Source organism: Cibotium barometz, chromosome 2 (assembly GCF_041138505.1).
Source record: "Cibotium barometz isolate CiBa-2024 chromosome 2, ASM4113850v1, whole genome shotgun sequence".
NCBI lineage: Eukaryota > Viridiplantae > Streptophyta > Polypodiopsida > Cyatheales > Cibotiaceae > Cibotium > Cibotium barometz.
This window is the reverse complement of record NC_141047.1, coordinates 28,853,136-28,874,435: the sequence shown is the minus strand read 5'-3', so window position 1 is coordinate 28,874,435 and position 21,300 is coordinate 28,853,136. Positions and strand designations below refer to the sequence as shown.

At 40.0% G+C, this 21,300-nt stretch overlaps 1 protein-coding gene across 2 annotated transcripts; it reads right to left on the bottom strand.

Moving 5' to 3' along the window:
• Positions 1–18,013: 18,013 nt before the first annotated feature.
• On the bottom strand, positions 18,014–20,264 carry LOC147640897 (linamarin synthase 1-like). Of its 2 annotated transcripts, XR_015268579.1 has the most exons (4): positions 19,758–20,264; positions 18,697–19,663; positions 18,519–18,585; positions 18,014–18,291 (listed from the first exon to the last, which is right to left on the bottom strand). XR_015268579.1 is itself a non-coding variant. In XM_086816464.1 (3 exons), the coding sequence occupies exons 1-2, from the start codon at positions 20,230–20,232 to the stop codon at positions 18,729–18,731; spliced, it is 1,410 nt and encodes a 469-aa protein (XP_086672590.1). In that variant the 5' UTR covers positions 20,233–20,264; the 3' UTR covers positions 18,014–18,585; positions 18,697–18,728. The 2 variants fall into 2 exon arrangements, 1 of the variants encoding a protein (XP_086672590.1); XM_086816464.1 differs by having other exon boundaries at positions 18,014–18,585.
• Between the last annotated feature and the right edge of the window lie 1,036 nt (positions 20,265–21,300).

Here is a 21,300-nt window from a genome sequence, read left to right as displayed (position 1 = left end):
TGTTATTTCGTTGTTTTGGTTTCAGTCGTGGAGAACTTCTTGCTTTGTCTTTTCATCGCGTTAAGGTGAATTGAAAACCTATGACTCCTCGCCTTATGGTGAATTGACTGCGAAGAAGAGTATTTTAATTCGTTTGACACCTCCTCTCTCAGTATGGGTACTGGAGAACTATCTTTATTTTTAATTCACCATAACGTTAGAGGCGTTGCCAAAGGATGATAAAGTCGTCATGTTGCAGGGAATCAATTCACCATAACGTGAGCGAAGGTCCCATAGGAAGCACAATATTCCTCCTCGCATTATGGTGAATCGATTCACCATAACGCGAGAAGAGGTCCTTGACTTAGCTGCAATTTTATTTGCGTTAGGGAAAATAGATTCACTACAACGCGAGGAGGAATACCTGGATTCCTCTGGCATCTCCTCTCGCGTTATGTTGAATCCATTTACACCACACAGAGATTTGTTGTTTGAGATCGACTGTCTCTTGATTCATTGCCTGAACTAATATTTTCCATGTCTTTTCTACAGACTTGAATTCAGCCATGGCGCAAGTTCAAGTCGAATTTGATGTGGACGAAGAGATTAAAGAAACACCTGCAACTCTATTATATGACTTCCTCTACAAATGTCGACATCATGATTTGCACCCTGCAATTTCGTTGATGTTCAATTGCGATTTTTCTCTGGAGGATACATTGTCTAGCCATCATGGATACTTCGAAGAGGCAAAGCAAGAGTTTGACGAGCTCACAAATGAAGAACCAATGATGATTGATGGGAAAAGTCACATTCATTTTAATCTCAAGGTGTCCTCGGAGAAGAAGCAGAGGTTAAACAGGGATTGGCACAAGGTGCCATGTGATAAGAAGAGAGCCTTGCTATGCCCTTTTCACAAAAGAAAATGCCGCTTGATGGAATACTCCTACGCCTTCTTATGCTTCTTGCACATGAACGTGCAATTAACAGATGAAGAATGTACAGAGCCGCCTGCAAAAATTGAAAGTGAAGACACGATTTCTCGTCAGGCTAGTCCCACCGTTGAGGATGCTGCTGAAGAGGAGGACACTCCTCATGTCATTGAGGAGTTCAATGTTGAAGAAGAGAGGAAGCTCAGTTCGGTGGTTGATATTGAGGCAGTTAGAGAACAAAACAGTGATGTAGGTCAGCTTGTGATTGAATCAGATGACTCCTCCCCCATTCCAACGCCATTACTCCCCTCCTACCAAGTAGGAGATTCAGAGTATATATTGCTGACAGACATACAACGTGTATTTAACTTAAGGGAGGATCATTGCATAGCTTTCATAGCCCAGAATCTGGAGGTCAATGATAATTTTGTAGATGATGATGGGATAGACAAGTACCTACTAGTGGATAGCCATGTGAAAGACACCGAGTTCCTTTCTGCTGCAGCAACACTAAATATGATCTATGCTGATGCCCTTAGATATGAAGGAAAAGATGCCACAGAGAAAGAGCTACAAGAAGCAAGGGACAGACTGAATATCACCAACATGGGAGGGTGTAGGGATGTGCCAAATAAGTCAGCGGAAACCGTTCCTAGTTCGAGCACTAATTTATGGCAAGACGCCTTGCTTGAAGCAGATGAGAACCAAGAGGTTAGTTTTTTTTTGTTGTGGATTTGGCTTTATCAACTTTGTCCTGAAATGTTTGGTGATGTTGTTTCTGGCTAATGCTCCTTTATTTTTTCAGTTGGAAATATATGAAGACACATTCCTCAAACGTGCTTCAGGCAAGCGTATGGCGGGATTGGGCCACGATTCGACACTAGGAACATATATACACCGCCTAAAATTTCCTCAAATTGTGATATTTCACGCTAGCTACTCCAAGGACAATGCCAGTTTTCCTCTGATGGCGATAAAGACTTTATCCAGGTATTTAGGTGGCTATCACGTAAGGCTGAATGCAAACAAGGCAATACTTCTGGAGCGGCAAGCAGCTGTTCGAATTTTTGGAGAGGGACCTGGAGTATATTCGTTAAGATGTAAATATTATTTAACATATGCTGCTTACGGGTTGGCATGTGGAATCACAGATCCTAATCTGTTGAGTGATTGCGGGAAGAAGCATCTTCTTAGAACAGCAAGGCCAAAGGTCCCTGTTGTGCCATTGATAGAGGATGAAGAAGATGATGCAGAAACGTCAACAAAAAAGGCTCGGCTGGGAGAAGTCTCTGTTCCAGATTAACAAATTTAGATTGTTCCAGTTGCTAAGAAGTTTCGTCATATTTCTCAATACTCTTCTTGTTTACCATTACAAACTATGAAATGTATATATATTGGAAACATTTATATGGGACATAGATGAAAGCTCTTGTTCTTTTAAAATCTTTCACAGTTACATCATTGTTTTACAATATATATTTCAATGATCAATTTTCTTCCACACTCTGCCCTGTCTTTGTCGTTGTCTTAGCCATTCAGCATGATTCTGCTTTCCCTGTGAGGAGACATATATTGAACGTCTCCGTTCAGCCTGAACCTTTCTTATTGCACATGACACAGCTGATTCAGCATGTTTGATCTTCACACGAGCCCTCACTTGAATCCGCCTATACCACCACTGACATAGTTGCTTCATGGGATTACTTTTCTTTATTCCTCCTCCATGTTGAGTGGCCCTTTGATAGGCACAACGTGCTTGCCAATGAGATCTTTCCATGCCTTGGGTAGACCAAATCCCAAGGCTTCCAAACTCTTCCGCAAAAAAGGTTCCATGTGCATGCAAAATGTGCTACAAATGCTCAACAACAACAAGACATTTAGTATCGTACAATATTTTTTGAACAACAAAAAATACTCAAAGCTGTAGGTTTTCAAGTAATAACCATGTATTGTGTCAAGTTTGTCGCACCCCATGCCTTTTCATAGCTAGTGTAGAACTCTGTCACAACTGCCTCAAATTTCTCAACATCCCCATCTTCAAACCTTGCTTTTTGCAACAAAGGTGCTAGGCGATCAAGTGCCAACCACGCTTTGGCCTTTGCCACCCTTGCTTGTCCTGAAGAGCCTCGGTCAGGTACAGCTGCATGAAGCTTCCTCCACACCTCAAAATCTGTACCCAGATGACCTCTCTGGGTATGATTAGATAAGAACTTTCTGGCTTTTGCACCTCCAAAACATGGTTTGCTAGGAACATTTCCGGTCTTCCCTGATCTTCTCAAGTCCTTCTCAATCTTCACTTGACCACAATGTAAACCTGCATCTGAAAGCACTTGCTCTATTTTTTTAATAGTTCTTTCACTCTCTACTGCTGGTTTCATATTCCATGAAAATTCGATATACATGTAGACTAGTTTCTCAATTATTCTAACCAGCGCATGCAAAACACAAATATGAACTCTGATCAAAGGGATAGGAAGAATTGGATCCCAAGTAGGATCCACTCCTGGAGCATCACGATTTGGGGGTTCACGCCTATTACTGATTGCATTTAGGCATTTCCATTCTCTCTCTTTTCCTCCTTTGGAGACACCTCGTTCGGTCATACAATACAGGCAAGGATACTTGGCCATTGCTCCTTGGGAAATACCAAACATGCATTTCAAGGTTTTAAGATCTGCAGCCAGGTGCCATTCAACCTCATATTCACCATATCCTTCTACATAAAGCTTTTCGCCATTCGACTGGATAGTGGAAGGAAGCTCAGTCTGGTTGAAGTACCACTTCAGAATTTCATGGGTCTCTGTTGGAACCTGTTAACAACAACTGTTAGATTGTCTACAACATCATAACAAGAGGATAGCAACATAATATTCTTTATTTAAAAATGGATAACACGTCACCTCAAATGCAGCCAGCCACCAAATCTCATTTTCGGATTGTACACTAAAGTGCTTCTCATCAGCATTACTGATACTTGCATCCAAAGCTCTATTCATTAAAGTAATGCTAACCCTTTCCAGCTTATGTCCTTTGATCACCTCACTCTCATCAAGTTTCAAAACAAATTTCAGCCTTCCATTGCACTCATGTACACTGATGTCATAAAATTTCACCATAGCCATTTGTAATTTCCGAACATCCATGATGAAATTGTTGAACTCTGTAAGCTCTATAATTTTCTGTTCCCCGCTCTTTTTAGTCACTGTCAATGTGCTAGACACGTGACAAGGCTCTCCAACAAGTTCGACCATTCCCAAGTTGAGAATATTTCGAGCTTTGTTTACGTGAAATGGTTTTGGAATGGGAATTACTGTTTTTTTTCCAAGCTTGCAATTGAAACCCTCTTTTACTTTATTAAACAACATCCTGTAAGACTTTGTGCTTATACCAGCCATGTCACATATACCTTGTGCATCTGCAGGCGTGAATGCTTCACTCACCTCCTGCAAGGATTGCTTTGCTATGTCTGATCGAAGTCTTGCAAACTTAGGATGCTGTATTGCTGACTCCACGATGTCTTTTGTCAGAACTTTGCCAAATATATCAGAACCTTGCTCTTTTGGACCCACAACATCTGTGACCATCCTGAAGCAACAACGATAGCTATTTCAGTCCACCATTCATCTAACTATACCACCCCCACACCCAATCCCCCATCTCCAAGAAAGAAACTAAAGATGAAAATGAAAGTGAGTGCTCAAAGAAATTTAAGCTCAAAGAAATTATAGATCCCAATACCTGCAAGCTTTTACACGACGCTTCCATTGGCCACCTCCAACATTGAGTTCTTCCAATGGTTTGATCTGTCTCTTGCGTAATCGAGCACCCAATGGCGTGTCTTTCAAATATTGCAATTTTCTGTTGAACTTTTCAAGTTGTTTTCGAAGGTGTGCATTCTCACTCTCCAATGTGAAATTGTTGATTTCTCGAACTGCCAAAATTTCATTCTTCTCCTTAATAGTGTCCTGCATCTTACAAATAGTCTGCTGCAAATGATCAAACTCTTTTTGTAACCCAGCACAAACTTTTGCCTTGTTCTCGTTTGAAGCTTGCAAAGCTGTTGTGATCGATGCCAAGTAAAAATTCGCACCTTCAAGCATTTTTATCCTGGCATCTCTATCACTCAAATGTCTTTCAAAGATACTTTGACATTGGCCAAACAGTCTTTTGCAATACCCAAGCAATCCATTTTCACCCTCACACACAAACTTGAAGAAACTTGTCAACCCAAAGAATGATGGAGATTGAGAGGAGGTTGGATCTGGTGGGTAAATACTACCATCCAACCAAAGGTCCATATTTTTCTTTCCTTCATTTCGAAGCTCAGTAATGCGGGCTTCGCATGCTGGCCTAGACCAATTTCTCTTACAGCAGGGAGCATAATCGGGTTCTACTTGGAAGTGGATGTCCACCTTTTTCCTCTTTTGCTGCACAGGTTCCATTGCATTGTTCTGTGCTTTAACAACACCAAAAAGCATAATGAACTCACACTTTAACCAAAAAAAACCAAAGATATTACACTTATCTCCCGTGAAGAAGATTGCTTCATTAAAACCAAAAGACAACATCACTAAATAATACCTCCTTGTCCATCAAACAAACTTGTTGGTATCCTGGATGAACCAAAATGTACAGAGTACTTGTAAGCACAACCCTCACTTGAAAAAGGTAAGAAATGGGATTGTTATTCATGCACAAGCAGGTATGGCGCATGAAGAACAAATACTTTTCTATCCTTTTTCAAAACTTGCCGCCTTGAGAAGAAGAGAAAATCAAAAACCTCCCGCTCAAAAAAACTCGGATTTGGAGTGGTAGTGGTTGTGCAATCGGGAAGACAATGAGGGAGACAATGCAAGATTATGGGTTGCAGGGACGAAGTTCGGTTAGCAGAGTTGGCTTCGTTACATTCAAAAGTGTAATGAAGAAAGAGAGTGGTGTCTTTTTTCAATAAAATAAGGCACCATAGTGGGAATAAAAAACTATACTCAAGATGCATTGTTTTGAATTAAAAAACACCCTACATGTCAGTTAATGGAATAAAGAACTCAAAAACGACGCACGTGCCCTCCAATATTATATGTGGATTTATTGGCTTGCTTTGTCCACATCACCATCCCAAGGGATCTCTTACAAGGCCCCTTTTTGAGTCCAAATTTTCCCTAATGCATAATCTAGATTGTCAAGAACAATATTATCAAGAAGTTTCTAGTATACCACCTTTCCAAACACACTCGCGTTACTTTTATGCACCCCTTGGAGCGGCTTTTCATTCTACGGTTGTATGCCATAGACATAAATGGTTTATGCTTCTTGCCATATCCCACCTTTGTTGGCAATGTAGAACGTATTTTCAATGTTGTGGGATTGCGTTACTCCAATCTTATGGGACTGTGGTGCTCCAATCCATGGTAAGAGTAACACTGCAAAGGCATGATGACTCGAGTATTCTTTACGCAATCAGTGGACCTAATTAAGTAAGAAACACCCCAAGAGAAGGCAATGGAGCAATGGAGGCAAGAGCGTGGTAACGCTCACCCCACCACTTAATAAAATACTCTTATCCACACCATGTCTATTTTGGGTAGCAATAGACAAGTTTACAGATGATTTTCAGGGCATGAGATACTTGATAAACTTACCTGTAGTATATATGGCCTTTCATAGCCAAGATACACAGAGACCATTGCCTTCCCACCTAACTGATGGTTATGTATTCAGAAACCCACATCAGAAGGAAAATCAACCTAGTGACGTCCAATCGGAGTATGCTCACAAGCTATGGTTATCTAACGAATAAGCGTACTAGATAAGTTTGATTTACAAGTTATTGAGGTGCAGTTGTGCAGACCAGGTCTAGATTTACAATTTGTCGTGGACGTGCAACTTCGATATGGATCGGATTTTTTCACTTGCTCAAGTGTATCCTAACTCACTTTCAACTTTGAAACTATTCTTGCATATCATTACATGCATTCATAGAACTAAAAAGACTTTATGATTGGGTAAAATTTTCTTTCTAAGTGCTACTTAGAGGAACTTTAAGGCCATATTCTTTCTTAGACTTAGTAATGTTCCTACTTGATTGACCTCAAATTATGCTAATAGAGTATGTGAAGTACTCCCACTTAGCTTTTAGTGACCTTTAGCTCAATTGTAGGTGAGAAAATAAACAAATAACTATTTTTTAAAAAAAAAAGATAAAAACACACAAAAGTACCAAGAAGATAACTATTTTCATATAGGATCTTGGTAGGACATTGGGGTACTAGTGATGGTACCTTGAGATCGATGCCTTGTTCTTATGGGGTAGGATCTTGTGTCATGAAAAAACTAATAACAGAGAGGCTAACCATCGTCGTTTTAGGAGATTCTTGGCGGTCCTTAGATACTCTTGGTCTCCACGGGTTGTTGCCTTATCTCTTATATTATAATTACTAAACCCCAAAAAACACCTTTCGACTTAGCGTTGTCCATTAGAGTTTGTGTTACTTGAGCATATGACTAAGACCAGCTTAGCTATGGATAGGCTTATTACTAACCTCTAAGTTAAATTGGCCTTACGTTTCCTCTTTGTAGCATAACTTGAAGCTTACTCAGTCATTAAACAAAATGCATACATTACCATGTTTCATCTTATCGTTACAAGGAACTCTTTACTTGTCTCGTTGATTTATTTTTCACGGCCTTCACCTATCATCCCCTTCCTATCGATGGCATGGACTCGTTTTTACCAACATATTATGAGGATAGAATCTGCATCAGGAAGGAGGGGCATGCTAACCCTCATTGGACACCTCTCCAGCATCGATGCCATCCATTAACAACCGTTACTTCATTTGGCTGTTGGCATTAGAATGCTAATATTGTATATTTTACATGTGTGATCGTCCGCTTGTCTATGAAAGATGACATGAAATTAATTATGGAGATTGTATGCTTAGATTAAGTATTTGCACAAGCCTAGGCGCGGCCTTGGATAGCTATGGACCTATATTTTAAGTATGGTCGGCCAAGGAGTGAATGCTTGGGACCAAGATAAGGGTCAATTTGTATTCTCACCATTCATCCTCTTATGCATAATCAATAGATGACTCTTCTTCTCTACTCTCTTGCTCTCTTGTGTCTTGCTTGCTCATTTCGATTTGAGCTCTTGTGTGCTCATTTTTCATGTGTGTGAGAGAGAGTGTGTGAGATTGACTGCGAGAAGGATCAAGCTACGTTTGGAGTGCAGAGGCGACGGAGGAGTAGAGCTCTCGGGTGCTCTTGCAAAGACAACACAACCTATGAGGATCCCAAGCACAAGTATTCACGAGTGACACACCCTGCCCCTGCATTTGTGAGCTAGCTCATGAAACATTGGCTTCTTGGTTGAGCTGGTTTATGCTCTAGACTATGGTTGGGCAAAGTCCTATGTATGACAAGTGGTTGTTTCGTACATCTTTTCCATGGCGGAAGGGCCTTCCACTTTGTTATTAAGTATGGATCGGTTGGCAAATTTTGATGGAATGTGTCAACTTAATAGAATGCATTTTGAGCTCTTAGGTGGAAACAAACTGCCTTTTGAAGAGAGAGCCTTTAATATAATCTAGAATTAACTTATCATGTGCAAAAGGGCATGTTGCTCTAGCCCATTGACTCCTCAGGTATTGCTACTCTGTTGTTGGAAAATGGTTGTATAGTACATTCAAGATTTAAGAAGCTGTTGCAACTAGACAATTCTTCAACGTGAAAAATTCATGTGCATGGGCAGCTTGCTAATATTTTGATAGTTTCTAGACTGATTACTTGGGATGAGGCTCCTATGATCCATCGCTATGCTTTTCAAGAATTGGAAAGGAGCTAACAAGATGTAATATCTTCTAATAAGCCATTTGATGTTAAGGTTGTGTTATTTGGGGGAGATTCCAAATAGTTCTTACCTATAGTTGTGAAAGGTAGATGAGAGGATATTGTTGATACATCATTGTATCGCTCCTTTCTATAGAATTCCATCAAAGTTTTGAAGTTAACTGGAAATATGTGAATTGTGTCCAACAACTCTAATGAAAGCAATGGGTTCAAAGAGTGGATTATGAATATTATTGGCAATGGAATGAGTTGTAGTGGTGATAATCAAATGGTGGCTCTACCAATATACACATGGTTTTGCAAAGAGTGTCTCTAAAATACTTGGTCAATTTGGTGTACTCATAATTGAGTAGTTGCACTATATAATATGCTACATACTTCAGTTAATGTACCATTCTTACTGCTGCAAAAAATAGTGAAGTTCAGATATTGTGAGTAAAACTGCTTTGGATGCCATGTGTGTTGAGGCTAAAGAGTATTTTAGTGCAGATTCAATTGTTAGTGAGAGAGTGAGGATAATTCCTTTCTATAATCCACCAAATTTTCAAATGGTCTCAATTTGGGGGGAGAATATCCACCTCATTGCTTGGTTTTAAAGTTAGAAGCTCCCATTATATTGTTGTGTAACTTGGATCCAAGACGTGGGCTTTACTACAGTACATGATTGATATGATTTGTACGGCATCATCTCACTCAAAAGTCTTGGAGGCTAAAGTTGGAGACAGAGTTTTTTTCCACTAATTACCTTCATATACAGTGAGATACACACCTTAAAGACAATATCCCGTGTGGCTTGGAATGACGATAAACAAATAATAAGAATAAACCCTAAATGTATTGGGTTATATTTGGTAACACCTATATTTACACATGGAAATTATACGTTGCATTGTCATGTGAGTAGGATCTCTCTATGGGGTAAAGATTTTGCTTGAAGATACTGCTGCAAATGCTTTAGCTCTATCTAAGAGTTGTAGGTTTACAACAAGTAACATTGTTTACAAGGAGATCTCAGATGTTTCCAAGTGATAATTTAAGGTATTTTATTGAAGTTGTGTGTTTTAATTTTTTGTATGTGTCTTTTTGTAGGTATGTGTATCTTTCCTAATGAGTAAGCTCCCTTTCGCTGCCATGTGGCAAGAGGAGGATGCATACCAAAAGAAGTCTCCATGGCTCTTTTGCTTTCTTTTATGTATGTTTTCTAAAAAAGTTTGTTTTGTTTTAAAAACAAGAATGTATGACATCATATTCACTTTGGATATGTTTGATCGAGCATTGAACGTTAAGAAAATTATATTGATTTTTTATATTTTTCCAGATTTTATTGCTATTTATTCATAGTTTTTTTAATACATAACAATATATAACTTACTTTATTTAAAGTTTTTAAATACATGACGTTATATGACTTACTTTATTTACATAGCCACCTCTTTGGTGTGTGCACCCCTTTCTTATCAACTTGTTGCTGGGATTATGCTAGAGACGATCACAAGGATGGATACCTAAATTATAAGAAATTATTATAGGTGTTAACTGTTGAGATATTGAGTTGAACTAGTGTTGCGACATACATTGATGACCCACCTAGTGATGCCCTTTAGTGTAATTCTCATGGCCCAAATTGAGAAAAATCAGTTGTAATTTTGCCTATCTTTGAATTTAAAGATTTAAAAATTTAAAAATTTAGTTATAAAACTGGTTAATCTATGCATTTTTTTAAATTCAAACTGGTTGAGCTTGAAGGTCACTCCCTTTTTCAATGGTTAGATTTAAAAAAATCGTTTCTAACATTAGACAAAGGTATATTAAAAAATGCTAATAATTATTACATCAGGAATATGAAACTAATTTGTGTTAGATTAAAAGAATCTCTCTCGAGACCACCATGTATATTCAAACCCACTGGGACAACATAGTTTCATACATGAAAACAATAACTAAAAAGAAGGCCTACGATGTCATCATCAAGGGTAAGGGTCACGTGTAGCCATTTATATGGTAGTGATGTGTGGACGTAAGCTAATAATGGGCCGAGGTACTTTTTTCCTCTTTAGGAGGCCCTTTTCCTGAGCATTGTGGCCACCACTAGTTGATGACAAGCTGTGTGACAGCCACTTTGGAGTACTAGAGTTATGGCATAGTTATAACGCCTGCTCATATAGTCAGGTTCACACTATAGGGACCAACCATTGCATGTTATTGTAGAAGAGTACTTTCCCTTTATGTATGTACTCTTATCTTTTAGTTATATGGTTGTAAAGAAGAGAAGAAGATAAAAGAAAATTCAACCATCCATCTCTGTCTTTTGTCTTACACTCTCGTGTGTGTGTGTGTGTGTGTGTGTGTGTGTGTGTGTGTGTGTGTGTGTGTGTGTGTTTGGTTGCAAGAAACTCAAGCTCTCCCTCTCCTCCACCACATTCTCTTTATGGTATCATAGCTCCAATCTGTGTGAGAGCTAAGGAGGCAAGAAAGAGGTAAGAACAAGCAAGGAAGGAAGCGGTACACGGGTAAGAGCATCATCATCTCTTTCCCTTCTTGTTTAGGTACAACATCTCCTTGTCGTGCGATAGCTTTGGGAGCTATACGTCTCCGATTGAGGAGCTGCCTTTGTAGGCTTGGAGATACTTGTGTGGTACTTGGTACTTTCTACTGCAGTTTTGCGGGCTAGATTCACATTTCGAGCGCATTTCAATCTCCGTTCGGCTAGCGCAAGGTAATAGTTTCGGGAAGTTCTGGTAGAGAACTATCTTGAGTCTGGTTATTACAATGCAAGAGTGTATTTTGGGAGTGCAGATAGTGTTTGCATATTTATTGTTGATATTTGGTGTATGTACATGTACTCTGGTCAGATCTAGTGACATACATGTTGTGCTGACAGCAATTATACTGGTGTATTACAGGTTGTATATAGAAATTATTTGTTTGCAGGTTTCTCATTATTGTAGGCTAATATGTCTGACGGACTTAGTGAGATGGTTAGTGAGAAGCTAGACAAGAACAAATTCTATGCTTGGAAGTTTAGAAAATGACCAATTTCCTAATGGGTAAAGGATTTTGGGACTATGTCGAAGGAGACAATGAGGAGCCTCTAGAGTTGTTTGAAGAGAATGCCACTTCAGTAGATATAAAGGCATTCAAGGATTGAAATTAGGGTGCAAGAAAAGTCATGTTTTGGCTTTCGATTAGTGTTATATACACAATGATAGGACACACAGGATGCCAACACTCTAGCACTTGCATGGCAGAACTTGGTGCAGATGTTCCAAACCAATATAAAGGCAAGGAAATTGCAACTAAAATAAGAGCTATATACTGTGAAAAAGAAAAGCATGTCTATCAATGAGTATGCTTTAAAGATCAAAGGCATTGTTGAATCCCTTGGTTCTATCAATGTATCGGTGGAAGATGATGATTTGGTGAGTGTCTATTTGAATGGGCTTGGTAAAGAGTACAAGTCATTCAAGACCTCTATTGCAGTTAGAGAGAATGTTTCCAACTTTTGAGACTTCCTATCTATGCTGATCATAGAAGAAAAGTCTCTAGGTGAGGACTCTTCTTTACAAAGCAAGAACGCATCAGAATAGGCCTTCTACTCTAATTTAGGTAGAGACATAGGTAGAGGCGAGGACTTGCTATCTATGTTGATCATAGAAGAAAAGTCTCTAGGCAAGCAGAGAGCAAGAGAGTAGAGAAGAAGAGTCATCTATTGATTATGCATAAGAGGATAAATGGTGAGTACAAATTGACCCTTATCTTGGTCCCAAGCATTCACTCCTTGGCCGACCATACTTAAAATATAGGTCCATAGCTATCCAAGGCTGCGCCTAGGCTTGTGCAAATACTTAACCTAAGCATACAATCTCCATAATTAATTTCATGGCATCTTTCATAAACAAGCAGGTGATCACACACGTAAAATATACAATATTAGCATTCTAATGCCAACAACCAAATGAAGTAACGGTTGTCACCAATGGATGGCGTCGATGCTGGACAGGTGTCCAATGAGGGTTAGCATGCCCCTCCTTCCTGATGCAGATTCCATCCTCATAATATATTGGTAAAAACGAGTCCATGCCGTCGATAGGAAGGGGATGATAGGTGAAGGCCGTGAAAAATAAATCAGACAAGTAAATAGTTCCTTGTAACGATAAGATGAAACATGGTAATGTATGCATTTTGTTTAATGACTGAGTAAGCTTCAAGTTATGCTACAAAGAGGAAACGTAAGGCCAATTTAGAGGTTAGTAATAAGCCTATCCATAGCTAAGCTGGTCTTAGTCATATGCTCAAGTAACACAAACTCTAATGGACAGCGCTAAGTCGAAAACTGTTTTTTTGGATTTAGTAATTATAATATAAGAGATAAGGCAGCAACCCGTGGGAGACCAAGGCAATGGTCAAGAGACCTCCACCAAGAGTATCTAAGGACCACCAAGAATCTCCTAAAACGACGATGGTTAGCCTCTCTGTTATTAGTTTTTTCATGACACAAGATCCTACCCCATAAGAAACAAGGCATCGATCTCAAGGTACCATCACTAGTACCCCAATGTCCTACCAAGATCCTATATGAAAATAGTTATCTTCTTGGTACTTTTTGTGTGTTTTTATCTTTTTTTTTAAATAGTTATTTGTTTATTTTCTCACCTACAATTGAGCTAAAGCTCACTAAAAGCCAAGTGGGAGTACTTTGCATACTCTATTAGCATAATTTGAGGTCAATCAAGTAGGAACATTACTAAGTCTAAGAAAGAATATGGCCTTAAAGTTCCTCTAAGTAGCACTTAGAAAGAAAATTTTACCCAATCATAAAGTCTTTTTAGTTCTATGAATGCATGTAATGATATGCAAGAATAGTTTCAAAGTTGAAAGTGAGTTAGGATACACTTGAGCAAGTGAAAAAATCCGATCCATATCGAAGTTGCACGTCCACGACAAATTGTAAATCTAGACCTGGTCTGCACGACTGCACCTCAATAACTTGTAAATCAAACTTATCTAGTACGCTTATTCGTTAGATAACCATAGCTTGTGAGCATACTCCAATTCGACGTCACTAGGTTGATTTTCCTTCTTATGTGGGTTTCTGAATACATAACCATCAGTTAGATGGGAAGGCAATGGTCTTTGTGTATCTTGGCTATGAAAGGCCATATATACTACACAGGTAAGTTTATCAAGTATCTCATGCCCTGAAAATCATCTGTGAACTTGTCTATTGCTACCCAAAATAGACATGGTGTGGATAAGAGTATTTTATTAAGTGGTGGGGCAAGCGTTACCACGCTCTTGCCTCCATTGCTCCATTGCCTTCTCTTGGGGTGTTTCTTACTTAATTAGGTCCACTGATTGCGTAAAGAATACTCGAGTCATCATGCCTTTGTGGTGTTACTCTTACCATGGATTGGAGCAACGCAGTCCCGCAAGATTGGAGTAACGCAATCCCATAACATTGAAAATACGTTCTACATTGCGAACAAAGGTGGGATATGGCAAGAAGCATACACCATTTATGTCTATGGCATACAGCCGTAGAATGAAAAGTCACTCCTAGGGGTGCATAAAAGTAACGCGAGTGTGTTTGGAAAGGTGGTATACTAGAAACTTCTTGATAATATTGTTCTTGACAATCTAGATTATGAATTGGTGCGTCAATGTTGTGCCAAGTGAAATCCATTACGCAAGACCTATATATTAGCCAAAAGATTTATGAAAACCTTGTGTTTTCAAGCATTCTCTTTGTATTATTGTGTGCTTAGCTCTTTGTGTTTTTCTTAATCCTTTTTAAAAAAATATTTTTTTTTAACTTTTACGATTTTACCGAAAAGCAATATTACATCTTGTTAGCTCCTTTCCAATTCTTCAAAAGCATAGCGCGATGGATCATAGGAGCCTCATCCCAAGTAATCAGTTTAGAAACTATCAAAATATTAGCAAGCTGCCCATGCACATGAATTTTTCACGTTGAAGAATTGTCTAGTTGCAACAGCTTCTTAAATCTTGAATGTACTATACAACCATTTTCCAACAATAGAGTAGCAATACCTGAGGCGTCGATGGGCTAGAGCAACATGCCCTTTTGCACATGATAAGTTAATTCTAGATTATATTAAAGGCTCTCTCTTCAAAAAGCAGTTTGTTTCCACCCAAGAGCTCAAAATGCATTCTATTAAGTTGACACATTCCATCAAAATTTGCCAACCGATCCATACTTAATAACAAAGTGGAAGGCCCTTCCGCCATGGAAAAGATGTACGAAACAACCACTTGTCATACATAGGACTTTGCCCAACCATAGTCTAGAGCATAAAACAGCTCTCAACCGCCGAGAAGCCAATGTTTCATGAGCTAGCTCACAAATGCAGGGGCAGGGTGTGTCACTCGTGAATACTTGTGCTTGGGATCCTCATAGGTTGTGTTGTCTTTGCAAGAGCACCCGAGAGCTCTACTCCTCCGTCGCCTCTGCACTCCAAACGTAGCTTGATCCTTCTCGCAGTCAATCTCACACACTCTCTCTCACACACATGAAAAATGAGCACACAAGAACTCAAATCGAAATGAGCAAGCAAGACACAAGAGAGCAAGAGAGTAGAGAAGAAGAGTCATCTATTGATTATGCATAAGAGGATGAATGGTGAGAATACAAATTGACCCTTATCTTGGCCCCAAGCATTCACTCCTTGGCCGACCATACTTAAAATATAGGTCCATAGCTATCCAAGGCCATGCCTAGGCTTGTGCAAATACTTAATCTAAGCATACAATCTCCATAATTAATTTCATGTCATCTTTCATAGACAAGCGGACGATCACACATGTAAAATATACAATATTAGCATTCTAATGCCAACAGCCAAATGAAGTAACGGTTGTCAATGGATGGCATCGATGCTGGAGAGGTGTCCAATGAGGGTTAGCATGCCCCTCCTTCCTAATGCAGATTCCATCCTCATAATATGTTGGTAAAAACGAGTCCATGCCGTCGATAGGAAGGGGATGATAGGTGAAGGCCGTGAAAAATAAATCAGCGAGACAAGTAAAGAGTTCCTTGTAACGATAAGATGAAACATGGTAATGTATGCATTTTGTTTAATGACTGAGTAAGCTTCAAGTTATGCTACAAAGAGGAAACGTAAGGCCAATTTAACTTAGAGGTTAGTAATAAGCCTATCCATAGCTAAGCTGGTCTTAGTCATATGCTCAAGTAACACAAACTCTAATGGACAACGCTAAGTCGAAAGGTGTTTTTTGGGGTTTAGTAATTATAATATAAGAGAGATAAGGCAACAACCCGTGGAGACCAAGAGTATCTAAGGACCGCCAAGAATCTCCTAAAACGACGATGGTTAGCCTCTCTGTTATTAGTTTTTTCATGACACAAGATCCTACCCCATAAGAACAAGGCATCGATCTCAAGGTACCATCACTAGTACCCCAATGTCCTACCAAGATCCTATATGAAAATAGTTATCTTCTTGGTACTTTTGTGTGTTTTTATCTTTTTTTTTAAAAATAGTTATTTGTTTATTTTCTCACCTACAATTGAGCTAAAGGTCACTAACAGCCAAGTGGGAGTACTTCACATACTCTATTAGCATAATTTGAGGTCAGTCAAGTAGGAACATTACTAAGTCTAAGAAAGAATATGGCCTTAAAGTTCCTCTAAGTAGCACTTAGAAAGAAAATTTTACCCAATCATAAAGTCTTTTTAGTTCTATGAATGCATGTAATGATATGCAAGAATAGTTTCAAAGTTGAAAGTGAGTTAGGATACACTTGAGCAAGTGAAAAAATCCGATCCATATCGAAGTTGCACGTCCACGACAAATTGTAAATCTAGACCTGGTCTGCACAACTGCACCTCAATAACTTGTAAATCAAACTTATCTAGTACGCTTATTCGTTAGATAACCATAGCTTGTGAGCATACTCCGATTGGACGTCACTAGGTTGATTTTCCTTCTGATGTGGGTTTCTGAATACATAACCATCAGTTAGTAGGTGGGAAGGCAATGGTCTCTGTGTATCTTGGCTATGAAAGGCCATATATACTACAGGTAAGTTTATCAAGTATCTCATGCCCTGAAAATCATCTGTAAACTTGTCTATTGCTACCCAAAATAGACATGGTGTGGATAAGAGTATTTTATTAAGTGGTGGGGTGAGCGTTACCACGCTCTTGCCTCCATTGCTCCATTGCCTTCTCTTGGGGTGTTTCTTACTTAATTAGGTCCACTGATTGCGTAAAGAATACTCGAGTCATCATGCCTTTGCAGTGTTACTCTTACCATGGATTGGAGCACCACAGTCCCATAAGATTGGAGTAACGCAATCCCACAACATTGAAAATACGTTCTACATTGCCAACAAAGGTGGGATATGGCAAGAAGCATAAACCATTTATGTCTATGGCATACAACCGTAGAATGAAAAGCCGCTCCAAGGGGTGCATAAAAGTAACGCGAGTGTGTTTGGAAAGGTGGTATACTAGAAACTTCTTGATAATATTGTTCTTGACAATCTAGATTATGAATTGGTGCGTCAATGTTGTGCCAAGTGAAATCCATTACGCGAGACCTATATATTAGCCAAAAGATTTATGAAAACCTTGTGTTTTCAAGCATTCTCTTTGTATTATTGCGTGCTTAGCTCTTTGTGTTTTTCTTAATCCTTTTTAATATATATATATATATATATATATATATATATATATATATATATATATATATATATATATATTATTTTTACGATTTTACCGAAAAGCAATATTTTCAAAATCCTCCGCTTGTAGGCCTACCAGAAAAGCCTGCATGCATTAAATATGGCCAACTAATCAAATCTAACACCTAGTGGCCCAAATTATAGAGAGATTAACTTAATCTACATTAATTACACTAATACAAAAAAATAAAAAATTTACAAAATACAAAATTTAATTCACCTTGCGAATCTTCCTCGAATTTCTGTCTCAATCCCAATTTCTATTAAAGGCTTCCCTGTATAAAGGCTCCTCTCCCCTCTTGTTGTATCCATTCATTTTCAATGCATGATTGTCTGCACCCATCTGTTGCCGAGAGTAAAAGCCTTTTGTAAACCTCTTGCTATAATTCAAGTTGATCGTTGTCTCTTTGCTCTCTCTCTCTCTCTCTCTCTCTCTCGTTCTGGTTCCACATTGTTCAACACTAACACCACCATTGTATAGCTTGTTTCTACAATGCAAGGAAGGCCACTTGCACTTCAAAGAAAGATTTATCAAAAGGGTTTATGCAAACCTCATTAACAAAAAGAAAAAGAGCTACAATCCAAGGAAGGTCATTGTACTCTTCAAAGGAGCATTTATCAAAAAGGGTTTATGCAAACCTCATTAACGAAAAAGAAAAGAGCTAGATTTTCAAAAGAGTCAACTAACACCTAAATTTGCATTACGCTAAGGGTGGATTAAAAAAGAGAGAGGTAGGTTTAGAAAAGAATCAACTCTGCACCCTTTTGAAATCCACAACGCAAGAAAGGTGATCAATATTAATGCCTGCACAAGGAGCAAGAACTTGTTATGTAGCTCGAAGCTATCAAGAAACTCGCGAAGCATTCATATGAAACAAGGAAGATGGACCATTTAGACATTTGAGCATGCCCAAAAAATAATATGAAGTCATGCATGTTAAGAGCTTTATTTACACCCACTTGACTTCAAGGTTCTACTAGCTATGATATCCAAACTTCACAAAACCCGAACTTCCATGAGAGTCTACTCACAAAGCTTCAAATCATCAACTCCATCATGCATAGCATAGACTAGTTAGTCATCCACGCCCAAGAGGAGCTGCAAGTTCATATACATAAAAGAGATGTCATCACATCTTCAAAGCTAATAGCTACAACATCACACAATGGGTGACTGTGCTATAACAAGCGATTGTAAAAGTAAGTGTACCTTCACAGAGCATAAATACTCTCATTATTGGATCATGCTGCCTGCTGTTCGGTTTTTAGCACGAGAAACTTATGAAGGGCCTCGAAATTGTCACGTGAAGAGCCCCCATCCTCTACAGCCTGCTTGGCCATGTCTCTCACCTTGTTTGCACAGTTCCTAAGATCCTTGCCATGCTGGCCATTCATCATATCCCCAACTACACGTGCCACCTCCTCTTTGGCCACACTACCGTCAGTCTCATGCCGGAACGCCATGCCAATCTTCCAATGCTCCACCACGAGGCGGCGGTTCAGGCGCTGCTCAGCCACATGCGGCCAGCATATCATGGGCACCCCGCCCGTGGACAAATTCTCGATGATGGAGTTCCACCCGCAGTGTGTAAGGAAACTGCCAATGGCCGGGTGGGACAGAATCATGAGCTGAGGTCCCCAAGAGATGATCAAACCCCTGTCTTTTGTCCGGGACAAGAAGCCGTCCGGCAGGACTTCTTCGAGAGGGCCGTCTATGGAGTCCGGGCGGATGACCCACAGGAAGGGCTGCTCGCTGGCTTCTAAACCCAAGGCAAATTCTTGCATGTGCGATGTGGGCAGAGATGCAACGCTGCCGAACGACACATAGAGAACGCTGGCCGCCCGCCGGCTGTCCAGCCACAGCAGGCAGTGGTCTTGTTCCGGCCAGTAGTTCACATCCAGCCGAGACGGGGAGCCGGACATAAGCAGCAGAGGCCCCACCGTGTAGATGGGCTTCTCTCTTCGTACGGCGGCCACCGCAGCTGGCTCCAGCTCTTCGAAAGTGTTCACTATGATCGCCGACGCTTTCTGAAGGGCGTACCCTATGTCCATCACAAACCTGTACCGGAAATGCGAGGCGTCGAACGTCAGACACATCGGAAATTCCACCGGCAGTATCGCCGGCACTCCCGGTATGCCCTGCACCGTATGTTCGGAGATCAACCGGTCCTCGTCGTCTGCAGGAAAGAGGGAAAAGAGCCAACATTCATTCCAAGGGAGAGAGAAAAAAAAAGGAGCCCCTGCCGTAAATGCCAACGGAAGGAGTCGTACCTCGCGGGAACGGCAAGACGCCCCGGCTTACGAGGGCCGGGAGGTGGCACAAAAGAGCGCAGCAGGTGGCGTTGGCGGTGAAGAAGGAGACGAAAGGGACAGAGAATTTGGAGGCTATGCCCTGGCTCCACAGCATAAATGCGTCGGAGATGACGACGGAGACGGGGTGCTGTCGGAGGTGGTGCAGACGGTGAAGGAGGTCATGGAAGCCCGCCTCCATGTTGATCATCGAATCGACGGAGTCACGGAAGCTGGACCCTCGGGACCTCTCCGGCGTAAGATGGTCCGGAATGCCGACGAAGTTGATGTTGGAGGCAGTTGGGCGCTTGCTGGGCACAGTATTCTCGGAAACTACGAAAGATACGAAGAAGCCATGGCTGGCGAGCTTGCGGGAGAGCTGCATGAGGGGGTTGATGTGGCCTTGCTGTGCAAAAGGCAGGACCACTATGTGGGTGGAAGCAGGAGGGGAAGCCATGGCCAAGACACAGCTGTGCTCTGCTACACTACTGCTCGAGTTGAGTATTAGGCGTGCGGGCCCCAGTAGCGACACCTCAACACGCATTTCCAGCCGTCCACCAATAATAATGGAGCTGTCATCTCCGACACTGTTGCTCCGAAGAAAAAATTTGAATATTATTATCAGTGTTCGAAAAAACGTATTTTCTCAAACAGTGGAGAACTTTTATCTAACAATTGTGAAATTATTTATAAAGAAAAATCCTGAAATCTGAAGGTTTTTGTTCTATAACTTCCCAAAATCAAGAGGTATCTGTACCTTCAAGTTTTAAATTTGAAGAATACGCAGGTGCAAACTACACCCATTTTTTTTTTAGAACTGAGGTCTAAAAATGTTGGAGTCTAAAGACTTGGGTTGATTAAGGGGAGGCAATTGTTTATCCCAATGTTTGTTTTTGTGGTTCCTTATGTTCAAAGGTTGATTTAATTAGAGTATATAGAATTAGTTATGGAGTAAATGTGAAGAAAAGGTGAAGGGACTCCATATATATAATGGAGTTCAAAGGTTGATTTAATTATGGAGTAAATTAGTTGATTCCATATACATCATGGATGATGTCATAGCTCACATGAAAAGTGGTGAGTAAGGTATGGAATAAATGTGAAAAGTGTGCAAAGACTCCATATACTTATGAAAGTGCTATAGTCTTGTGTGAGTATATGTGGAACTTGGATTCTTTAAAAAAAAAGTAAATATTGATTAGGAGCTAAACTCGTCTTCTTTGTTTTCCTATTGATCATTGTTTAATCATCTCGATTATGAAGTTAGCTCTTTGTTTTGATCCTCCCTAGTTCTTGATTTCTAACATGGTATTAGAGCCAATTTTGATCCTCCCTAGTTCTTGATTTCTAACATGGTATTAGAGCCAAGTTAGTTAGGAGTCTAGGGTTGGATTTAGGTTAGGCTTCTTCTCCTCTTCCCATGTGATGAGAGGGCACCTTCTCCTTGTGTAAGGGTGGTTATCATTTCTTTCTAGGCAAGATTATTCTAGAGAAAGCTAGAGAGAGAGAGAGAGAGAGAGAGAGA